The sequence below is a fragment of the Mobula birostris genome, chromosome X, assembly GCF_030028105.1.
Source record: "Mobula birostris isolate sMobBir1 chromosome X, sMobBir1.hap1, whole genome shotgun sequence".
NCBI lineage: Eukaryota > Metazoa > Chordata > Chondrichthyes > Myliobatiformes > Myliobatidae > Mobula > Mobula birostris.
In genome coordinates, this window is record NC_092402.1 from 57,584,584 (window position 1) to 57,596,774 (window position 12,191).

At 41.6% G+C, this 12,191-nt stretch overlaps 1 protein-coding gene across 4 annotated transcripts in view; it reads left to right on the forward strand.

The window, feature by feature from the left end:
* LOC140191457 (cytoplasmic dynein 1 intermediate chain 2-like) overlaps positions 1–12,191 on the forward strand; it is an 89,481-nt gene that overhangs the window by 7,497 nt on the left and 69,793 nt on the right. For all 4 annotated transcript variants that reach the window (XM_072248888.1, XM_072248891.1, XM_072248890.1 and 1 more), the window contains one exon: positions 8,805–8,922. In XM_072248888.1, the coding sequence (XP_072104989.1) occupies positions 8,815–8,922 (108 nt within the window). In that variant the 5' untranslated portion in view covers positions 8,805–8,814. The remainder of the gene's footprint in view (positions 1–8,804; positions 8,923–12,191) is intronic.

The window sequence follows — 12,191 nt, forward strand, 5'->3', positions numbered from 1 at the left end:
TGAATTCATTCTTCCCTCTACCAGTGAAATTTTCCCCATGCCACTGGCTGCTACACAAGCCCAAAGCATGACTGATCCACCCCCGTGCTTAACAGTTGGAGAGGTGTTCTTTTCATGAAGTTCTGCACCCTTTTTTCTCCAAACATGCCTTTGCTCATTGCGGCCAAAAGGTTCTTTTTTAATTTCATCAGTCCACGGGACTTGTTTCCAAAATGCATCAGGCTTGTTTAGCTGTTCCCTTGCAAACTTCTGATGCTGAATTTTGTGGTGAGAACGCAGGAAAGGTTTTCTTCTGATGACTCTTCCATGAAGGTCATATTTGTGCAGATGTCGCTGCACAGTAGAACAGTACACCACCACTCCACAGAGTCTGCTATATCTTCCTGAAGGCCTTTTGCAGTCAAATGGGGGTTTTGGTTTGCCTTTCTAGCAATCCTATGAGCAGTTCTCTCAGAAAGTTTTCTTGGTCTTCCAGACCTCAACTTGACCTCCACCATTCCTGCTAACTGCCATTTCTTAATTACATTACAAACTGAGGAAACAGCTACCTGAAAACGCTTTGCTATCTTCTTATACCCTTCTCCTGCTTTGTGGGCATCATTTATTTTAATTGTCAGAGTGCTAGGCAGCTGCTTAGAGGAACCCATGGCTGCTGATTGTTGGGACAAGGTTTGAGGAGTCAGGGTATTTATAAAGCTTTGAAATTTGCATCACCTGGCCTTTCCTAATGATGACTGTGAACAAGCCATAGCCCTAACAAGCTAATTAAGGTCTGAGACCTTGATAAAAGTTATCTGAGAGCTCAAATCTCTTGTGCCCAAACTTTTGCATGGTGCTCCTTTCCTTTTTTCCCACTCTGAAATTGTACAAAACAAAAATAATACATTAATCTTCCTTAAAATGTTGAAAAGAATGTTTCATCTTTAACTTTATTACTTTTGGAGATCAGTTCATCTTATATTCACTTAACTATTCACAGTAACAGAAACTTTGACCAGGGGTGTCCAAACTTTGTATGCCACTGTACCTTTATTCTTTCTACTAAAGTGCATGACCATATACTCCCCTGCACTGTATTTCATCTTCTACTTCTTTGTCTACTGTCCTAATCTTTCCAAACACTTCTGCAGGCTCCCTGCTTCCTCAGCGCTATTTGCCCCTCCACCTATCTTATTGTATCTTCTGCAAATTTAGCCAAAATCTCATCAATTCCATCATCCAGATCATTGGCATAAGACGTGTGTAACCCTCAGGTTCTGTCGGCTGCATAAGTGTCGGGAAGATAATCTCTGGTCCCGCCAAATGGGTGAGATTGAGATGCAAGTCCACCCTGAAACCCCCTGTGTGTGTGGATGCTGCGTGATTTGTTCCCCTGTTACAAATCAGTACCACAAAATAACAGGCAGTACACCCCATACAATTAAACGATTTAGCTCTATAATTACTAATTTGACTAAAGGGATAGTAAAGAAAGAACAAAAAAGAAAAGGGCTCATTTTAATGAAACAGTCTAAAGTGCACAAGTTGGAGCTCACTGCTTCTACAGGAAGACCATTACATTAGCAGTGAAACCTTTCCTAGGGTATTACATATGAAAAGAGTCAGACCTGTAGAACACCACTAGGCACTGGCAGCCAACCAGAAAAGAGCCCCATTATTCCCTCTCTTTACCTTCCAGACAGCCAGTCTTCTGTTTGTGTTAGTGTCATCCCTGTAGCACCATGGGCTTTAATCTTTTTTAGCAGCCTCGTGTGGCACTTTGTCAAATGCCTTCCGAAAATCCAAGTACACAACATCAACAGGCTCTCCTTTGTCTATCCTGCTTGTTATTTCCTCAAAGAATTCCAACAGATTTGCAGGCAAGATTTTCCCTTAAGGAAACCATGCTGACTTTAGCCTATTTTATTACATGCCTCCAACTCTTACAAAACCTCACCTTTAATAATAGATTCTGACATCTCAACTACTAAGGTCAGGCTAACTGGCCTATAATTTCCTGTCTTTTGCCTCCCTTCCTTAAAGGGTGGAATGATATTTGTGATTTTCCAGTCATCTGGAATCATTCCAGAATTTAGTGTTTCACAATCTCTTCAGCTACTTCTTTCAGAGCCCTGGGGTGTAACTCATCTGTTCCAGGTGATTTATCCACCTTCAGACCCTTCTCTCTTCATAATCTGTAAACTACAGAATTTAATTTTGTAAGTAAGCCCAGGAAGAGTTTATTTGCCATATATGCCAGGAAAGCATTAGACCCTTTTTTGACTGTTAACTTTGCCATTTTGTTAAACACATATTGTACAAATCAATGAGGATATGATCCCAGTTTTTACTTTTGCTGCTTCTGTGAGTCAATATGAAATCCTGTTGCAGCCAAAAGTAAATTTATGTTGTGTGAGTTTATATCTGTAGAATTATTGCCTGTTTATAAAATTTTACAAATAGTTCTTTGAAGAAATTATAATCCCATCCTGTTTATAAGACCATAAGATATAGGAATAGAATTACGCCATTTGGCCCATTGAGTCTGCTCTGCCATTCAATCACGGCCTCTTCCCCGTAATATTTGATGCCGTGTCCAATCAAGAACCTGTCAAGCTTTGCCTTAAATACACCCAATGACCTGGCCACAGCTGCCTGTGGTAATAAACTCCACAAGTTTTCACCCTGTGGCTAAAGAAATTTCTCTGCATCTCTGTTTTAAATGGATGCCCCTCTATCCTGAGGTTATGCCCTCTTGTCCTAGACTCTCCCACCATGGGAAACATCCTTTCCACACTACTCTGTCTAGGCCTTTCAACATTCGAAAGGTTTCAATGAGATCTCCCCTCATCCTTCTAAATTCCAGTGAGTACAGACCCAGAGCTATCAAATGTTCCTCGTATGATAATTCTCTCATTCCCGGAATCATCCTTGTGAACCTCCTCTGAGCCCTCTCTAACACCAGCAGATCTTTTCTTTGATAAGGAGTCCAAAACTGTTCACAATACTCAAAAGTGAAGCTTCATTGGTGCTTTATAAAGCCTCAGCATCACAGCCCTGCTCTTGTATTCAAGACCTCTTGAAATGAATGCTAACATTGCATTTGCCTTCCTCACCACCAACTCTACCTGCAAGTTAACCTTTAGGGTGTTCTGCATAAGGACTCCTAAGTCCTTTGCATCTCAGATTTTTGGATTTTCTTCACATTTAGAAAATAGTCTGCACAATTATTTCTTCTACCAAAGTGCATGACCATGCATTTTCCAACAATGTATTTCATTTGCCACTTTTCTTGTCCACTCTCCTAGTCTGTCTAAGCCCTTCTGCAGCCTACCCGTTTCCTCAACATTACCTGCCCCTCCACTAATCTTCTTATCATCTGCAAACTTGGCAACAGAGCCATCTATTCCATCATCTAAATAATTGATTATATAGCATAAAAAGAAGTGGTCCCAACACAGACCCTTGTGGAACACCACTAGTCACTGGCAGCTAACCAGAAAAGGATTTATTCCCACTGATTGCATTCTACCAATCAGCCAATGCTCTAACAATCCTAGTAACTTTTCTGTAATAGCATAGGTTCTTAACTTGGTAAACAGCTTCATGTGTGGCACCTTGTCAAAGGTCTTCTGGAAGTCCAAATATACAACATCCACTGGATCCCCTTTATCTATCCAACTTTTAATCTCCTCAAAGAAATCCATTAAGGAAACCATGCTGACTTTGTCCTATCTTGTCCTGTGTCATCAAGTACTCCATAACCTCATCGTTAACAATTGACTCTAACATCTCCCCAACCACTGAGGTCAGGCTAACTGGTCTATAATTTTCTTTCTGCTGCCTTCCTCCTTTCTCAAAGACTGGAGTGACATTTGCAATTTTCCAGTCCTGTGGCACCATACCAGAGTCTCAATAATTTTTGAAAGATAATTGCTAATGCCTCCATAATCTCTACCGCTACCTCCTTCAGAACCCTAGGGTACAGTTCATCTGGTTTGGATGACTTATGTACTCTTAGGTCTTTCAGCTTTTTGAGCACCTTCTCCCTTGTAATAGTAACTGCACTCGCTTCTTTTCCCTCGCTCCCTTCAATATCTGGCACACTACTAGTGTCTTGCACAGTGAAGACTGATGCAAAATACTAATTTAGTTCATCTGCCATCGCCTTGTCCCTCGTTATTATTTCTTTGGCCTCATTTACTAGTGGTCCTGTATCAACTCTCATATCTTTTTTTATTTTTTACATACTTGGAAAAGCTTTTACTATCCACTCTGATATTGTTTGCTAGCTTGCTTTTATATTTCATATTTTCCCTTCTAATACTTCTATTAGTTGCTCTCTGTAGGTTTTTTAAAGCTTCCCAATCCTTTGTCTTACTACTAATTTTTACATCGTAAGCCCTCTCTTTTGCTTTTACATTAGCTTTAAATTCCTTTGTCAGCCACGGTTGTACTATTTTGCCATTTGAGTATTTCTTTGTTTTTGGAATACATCTATCCTGCACCTTCCTCGTTTTTCCCAGAAACTCAAGCCATTGCTGCTTTGCTGTCTTCCCTGTCAGCATCTCCTTCCAATTTACTTCGGCCAACTCCTCTCTCATACCACTGTAATTTCCTTTACTCCACTGAAATACTGCTACGTCAGATGTTACTTTCTCCCTATCAAATTTAATTCCTTATTTGGCAACAAATGAGTGGGTCATTTGGGCTTCTAGTAGGTATGGGCATTGCTGAGACTTGAATTGTAGCCTGCTATTGAGTTATTTCTTTTCCCTTGATTGCACCTTAACTGGTTCATATTGTTTTAATTGCTGTCTTACAATTCTTCCAGAATATCAAAACTGGAAAGTACATCAGTAACGTACACAAGCATAGTCAGGGAAATGCAACCAAAAATGAAGCCAAGTAAAATAATGCATCATTCAGGACATTCTTGTTACAAGTAACTCTGGTAGTGACTCATACCAAACAGCCAAGTCCACTGAAACACTGACTTCCAAAAATAGACTCCATTTTATTGTCATAGAATCATAGAGTGACACAACAGACTGACTGTTCAGACTGGAGTGCCCTTGCTGACTCTTTGGTAGATTAGTCTCAATTAGCCCAGCAATTAAAAAAAAAAGTTATTTATCCTATTTGCTTTTGAAAGTTATTTTTTGTATCTGCTTTCACAACTCTTTCAGGCAATGCACTGATGATCATAGTTCATTTTTTTAAAGAAGGCCTATTTTCCGCCTGTTGCCTTTTATGCCCCACTAACTAGAAGAGGCAGATACGGTCCTGACCCTTGTGCCATTAGCAATTGTCATGTGGAAATTCTGAACACTTTTAACATTGTTATGTAGTCAGCAGTTTTTTCCCAATTTTTTTTCCTCCACCACCCAACTCCCCACATCCCAATGAAATATTGGGCTGAAGTATGTCAAGCAGAACACTAAAATTACAAAAAAAAAGTTCATATGAAATTAGTTACACTCAGCATGTCAGAAGCATATAATAATGACTTGTTAGTACAGTAACATAAGGGATTCTGCAGATGCTGAAAGTAACACACACAAAATGCTTAAGGAAATCAGCAAGTCAGGCAGCATTTTTGGAGGGGATCAAACAGTCTATTTTGGGCCAAGTCTTGTTGAAGGGTCTCGGCTCAAACGTACAGTAAATTAGGGTTCCTAAATAGATACTTCCTTTGAGTTCAGGGAAAACAAGTAAATATCACTTTCGAACATTGCCCTAGTGGCTGTGTGAAGACTTTAAGAGTTCAGACTGCAAACAAGGAATGTAGGGTTGTCACTGTTTTGGATTTTTATGGGAGTGTTACACCATCAAGAAGGCTATTTTTTTGATGTGATGTTAAATTAATATGGGTGTAAAACATTCTCTGACAATTTGAAAACTGTGGCGTTCTCACGATACCCTGGCCTGAATTTATCGTTCAGCTGACATCACTAAAATATATTGATAATAATAAGTACTTTATTGATCCCGAGTGGGAAATTATTTTGTTACAACGGTAACATTTAAAAACACACTTAGCAATAATAATAAATCATAACAATTATAATAATATGTATGGAGTGTCAGGGAGGGGTAGCACCTCTGGTGGGGGAACATGTCGCGTCCTTTTCAGGGTGGTTAGTCCACCTTTGGTCCCCAGCTCTCACCTGTGGCTTCCCATAGCTGTTTGCATGCGACAGCGGCCACACCCCAGGCAACGGCTTCGACAAGCTGGCTAAACCAGGTGAGGGTGGTCGACGGGTCTCAAACCCTCGGTGAGATAGGGAGTTGTCTATCCCAGCGTGTGAAGACAGACTCCGGTGGATTGAGCGGCGAGACCAATGGAAGGTCCAACGGTCAAGAAGGCGGTCTCTGCAAGCGTCATGGAATGTGTAGAGCAGGACAAGACACAGGAGACGTCCTGGTCATCCACTGCGCCTAGTCCCATCTCCAGTCATCTCGACTGTCTTGCCACTGGATCCAGATGGGAATTGGGAAGAGAGAGTGAGGCTGATGCTGTGCAACTCTCCCTCACTTAAATCCAAATCACGCGCTAGTCTCGACACCATCATAATGGTGTCGAGGTCCTCATCGACGTCAATGATGGACGAACAACTAATAATAAAGTACAAAATAATAATAATGCACACAATAATAATTTACCAATGTGCAATAATAATGTATGAAATAATAATGCAGAGACTATTGTACTATGATCTGTGTTGTCCTCTCACACAGAGATGAACTGTTGTATATGGTTATTGCATTTGGTCCTCTCCACCACTAACTCAAAAGAGTCTGGTTTGTAACCAAGGACGGATCTAGCTTTTTTGATGAATTCATTTAGTCTCTTTGCGTAACCAGCACCGGCACTGCTCCCCTAACATAAAGCCACAAAAAAGACTGCTCTCACTACAACAGACTGGTAAAAGATCTCCAACATCCTGCTGCACACATTGAAGGATTTCAGCTTCCTTCGAAATTAGAGTCTGTTCATCCCCTTCTCGTAAACAGCCTTGGTGTTGGTTTTCCAATCTGTGGTCTGTGGTCAGTGGTCGAGGTGAACACCCAAGTATTTGTACTCCTCCACCACTGCAACTTCTTCTCCCAGAATGTATACAGGACTTGTCACAGTCCTCTTCCTCCTAAAATCAATCACCATCTCCCTGGTTTTGCCCACATTCAGGAGCAGGTGATTCCTCCTGCACTACTCCACAAACTTGTCCACCAGTCCTCTGTACTCTGACCCCCGCACATCTCTGATACACCCAACCACCGCAGAGTCATCAGAGAACTTCTGCAAGTGACAAGATGGAAACTGAGACAGAACAGTTTCTTGTGGCACTCCAGTGCCACTCACCACCATCTGAGACAGAGAACTACCCAGCTGTACAAACTGGGGTCTATCTGTCAGGTAGTCAGTAATCCAGGAGATAGTGGATTTATCTATGACCATCCTTTGCAGCTTCTCACTCAGAAGAAGTGTCCGGATTGTGTTGAAGGCACTAGAGAAATCAAAAAATGTAATTCTCATAATGCCACCAGCATCATCCAGGCTGGAGTGAGCTCTCTGCCACAGGTAGATGATGGCATCATTCACTCCCACATAAGGTTGGTAGGCAAACTGTAGAGTGTGCAATGAAGATCTCACCTGTGGTACAAGGTACGTCAGGACCAGCCTCTCCAGCACTTTCATCACGAGATGTTAGGGCAATTGGTTTGTAGTCATTAAGTTCAGACGGAGTCACCTTCTTGGATACAGGAACCAAGCAGGTCGTCTTCCATAGCACCGGTATCTTTTCCTGACTCAGACTCAGATTGTAAAGGTGCTGCAAAATGCCAGACAGCTGGCTCACACAGGCCTTCAGTACCCTGTCTGTTACTGATTTTGTGCTATTATAAGTTAGCTGCTGTGTTTCCAGCATTACAACAGTGACAGCAGTTCAAATGTGCTTCATTGGCTGTGAAGTGTTTTGGATTACACCAGGGTCATAAAAGGCCCTGCATATTCTTCCTTATTGGTCAGAGCGATTGAATCATTACAATGTGAATCAGGCTATTTTACCACAAACCAGAGGAAAATTTTCAACTCTCTTTGCATAGGATAGTGCATTTGTAAGGAGTACCAAAATGCCACATCAATTTTGAGACTCAGTGTTTAATATTACCTAAAAATAGAAAAATAGAATTTTTGTCTACTTTCTCTTTCATGAACATAAAGTTTCACTGGGTTTAATATGAATGTATGTTTGGCTCTGATGTATCAGTGACTGATCTACTTTCAACGATTCCATCCTGTACATATTGTGACACAGTCAAAACCTATTCAGTTCCTAAGATCTGTGCTGGTTCCCAGTGGGATTATCCCATTTCCTTTCTCCTTATTTCCCTGTACCTCTGCACTTCATTCTGACATGCATATCCCAAGCAACTCCTCTATTTTGATTGTTTTGTCATTAACCTAGACTAGGGGTAATTTAGAGTAGCCAATTAACTCACCAACATATTTTTAGAATGTACGGGGTAAGTCACGTGACCACACTATGAACATACAAACTTCACACTGTCAGCACCAAAAGTCAGGATCTAACCTGGGTTTTTGGAACCAGTAGTGCTATTGCTTCACTTCTACACGACTGTGACAGGGGTGTTGCCCCTAGTTTGATACTTATGCTGCCCAAAAGTAGCCAGGTTGAGTGTGGTAACAGTTGAGGAGTCAGGTGGAAGGAGTGAGAAAGAATATTACAATACTAATAACTATACTGACTAAAACATGAGAGTAACAGTATTTTTAATTATCCAACTGGGTATTTTTTTTTCAGGTACCTTACTATGGCAGACAAGAGTGAGCTCAAAGCTGAGCTGGAACGGAAAAAGCTACGGCTAGCACAGATCAGAGAAGAGAAAAAGAGAAAAGAGGGAGAGAAGAAAAAGAAAGATGTGAGTTCAGATATTGATGGCCATTTCAGAGAAACTGAAATACCATTTGAAGAGCTCAGGTTAATTATGCAGTTGAACTGGCCAATGATGCCTTAATGTATTATCATAATCAGGTGTGGAGGAGCTTCTTCTAGTCTGTGTTATGATCTCTAAGAGTGACAATGTCCATAAGAACATAAGATAGAGGAGCAGGATTAGGCCATTTGGCTGATCGAGTCTGCTCTGACATATCATCATGGCTGATCTAATTTTCCTCTCAGCCCAAATCTCCTGCCTTCTCCCTGCATTGCTTCATGCCCTGACCAGTCAAGAATCTGCCTTAAATATACTGTACATAAAGACAGTCTCCACAGCTACCTGCGACAAAGAATTCCACAGATTTACCACTCTCTGGCTAAAGAAATTCTTCCTCTTCTTTGTTCTAAGAGGATGCTCCTCTATGTTGAGGCTGTGTCCTCTGATCTTAGACTCTCCCACCATAGGAAACATCTCCACATTGACTCTATCAAGGCCGTTCACCATTCAATAGGTTTCAATGAGGTCACCCCTCATTCGTTTGAATTCTAATGAATACAGGCCCAGAGCCATCAAAAGCTCTTCACATGACAAGCCATTCAATCCTGGAATCATTTTTGTGAACCTCCTTTGAACCCTCTCCAGTTTCAGCACATCCTTTCTAAGATAAGGGGCCCAAAACTGCTCACAATACTCCAAGTGAGGCTTTACCAGTGCTTTATAAAGTTTGAACATTACATCCTTGCCTTTATATTCTGGTCCTCTTGAAATGAATGCTAACATTGCATTTGCCTTCCTCACCACAGACTCGACCTGCAAATTAACATTTAGGGAATCTGGCACAAGGACTCTTTTTTTTTTGCACCTCGGTTTTTTGTATTTTCTCTCCATTTAGAAAATAGTCAATTATTTTACCAAAGTGCATGACCATATGCTTCCTGACACTGTATTCCATCTGTCATTTCTTTGCCTAATAGGTCCTGTAGCCCCTCTACTTCCTCAAAACGACCTCCACCTATCTTAATATTGTCTGCAAACTTTGCAATAAAGCCATCAATTGCATCATCCAAATCATATATCGTTGACATATAACGTGGTATAGGAAATTTTTGAGGAAACCATACTGACTACAGCCTATTTTATTACATATGTTGAAGTACCCTGAGCCCTCATCCTTAATAATCGACTCCAACATCTTCCCAACCACTGAGGTCAGACTAACTGGCCTATAGTTTCCTTTCTTCTGCCTCTCTCCCTTCTTGGAGAGTGGAGTGACATTTGCAATTTTCCAGTCTTCCGGAACCATTCCAGAATCTAGTGGACCATTACTAATGCCCCCATGATCTCATAAAGCCACCTCTTTCAGATCTCTGGGGTGTACACCATCTGGTCCAGGTGACCTGTCTACCTTCAGATCTTTCAGTTTCTCAAGAACCTTGTCTCTAGTTATGGTAACTTCACAAACTTAATGATCTCTGACACCTGGAAGTTCCACCACACTGCTAGTGTCTTCCACCATGAAGGCTGATGCGAAATACTTATTCAGTTCGTCCGCCATCTTGTTGTCCCCCATTACTACCTCTCCAACATCGTCTTCCAGCGGTTCAACCCTCATTCTTCTTTTACACCTTATGTAGCTGAAGAAACTTTTGGTATCTTCTTTAATATTATTGGTTAGCTTACTTTCATATTCCCTCTTTACCTTCTTAATGACTTTTTAGTAGTCTTCTGTTTGTTTTTAAAAGCTTCCCAATCCTCTAACTTCCCATTAATTTTTGCTCTACTATATGCCCTCTCTTTAGATTTTATGTTGGTTTTGATTTCTCTTCTTAGTCACAGTTGTGTCATCTTGCCTTTAGAATCTTCTTCCACTTTGAGATATATATATATGCTGTGCCTTCCAAATTGCTTCCAGAAATTCCAGCCATTGCTTCTCTGCTGTCATCCCTGCCAGTGTTCTTTTCCAAGCTATTTTGGCCACCTCCTCTCTCATGCCTCTGTAATGTCAATATAGAACACAGAATAGTGCCGCATAGTATCAATCATTCTATCCATGATGTTATGCCCACCTATTCCATGATCAATATAACCCTTCCCTCCAACACAGCCCATAACCTTCCATTTTCATTTGCCTATCCAAGAATCTCGTAAGTGTCCCTGTCATATCAGTCTCAATCACCACCCTCAATAGAGTGTTCCAAGCACTTACCAATCTCTGTTAAAAAAAAACTACCTCTGATATCTCCTCTAACTTTCTTCCACTTACCTTAAAAGGATGCCTTCTGGTATTAGCCTTGCCACCCTCGGAAAAAGGCGCTGGCTGTCTGCTTATGTCACTTTCAATCTTAAACGCCTCAATCAAGTTACCACTCATCCTCTTTTGTTCCGAAGAGAAAAGTTCTTGCTCACTCAACCTTTCCTCTTTGTTCTCTAATCCAGGCAGCATCCTGGTAAATATCCTCTGCACCCTCTCTAAAGCTTTTACATCTTTCCAATAATGAGGTGACCAGAAGTGAACACAATACTCCCAGACACGAGGAATTCTGCAGATGCTGGAAATTCAAGCAACACACATCAAAGTTGCTGGTGAACGCAGCAGGCCAGGCAGCATCTCTAGGAAGAGATACAGTCGACGTTTCAGCCGAGACCCTTCCTCAGGACTAACTGAAGGAAGAGCTAGTAAGAGATTTGAAAGTGGGAGGGGGAGGGGGAGATCCAAAATGATAGGAGAAGACAGGAGGGGGAGGGATGGAGCCAAGAGCTGGACAGGTGATTGGCAAAAGGAATACGAGAGGATCATGGGACAGGAGGCCCAGGGAGAAGGAAAAGGGGGAGGGGGAAAAACCCAGAGGATGGGCAAGGGGTATAGTCAGAGGGACTGAGGGAGAAAAAGGAGAGTGAGAGAAAGAATGTGTGTATATAAATAAATAACGGATGGGGTACGAGGGGGAGGTGGGGCATTAGCAGAAGTTAGAGAAGTCGATGTTCATGCCATCAGGTTGGAGGCTACCCAGACGGAATATAAGGCGTTGTTCCTCCAACCTTAATGTGGCTTCATCTTTACAGTAGAGGAGGCCGTGGATAGACATATCAGAATGGGAATGGGATGTGGAATTAAAATGTGTGGCCACTGGGAACGGGATGTGGAATTAAAATGTGTAGCCCAGTGGCCACACATTTTAATTCCACGTCCCATTCCCATTCTGACATGTCTATCCACGACCTCCTCTACTGTAAAGATGAAGCCACACTCA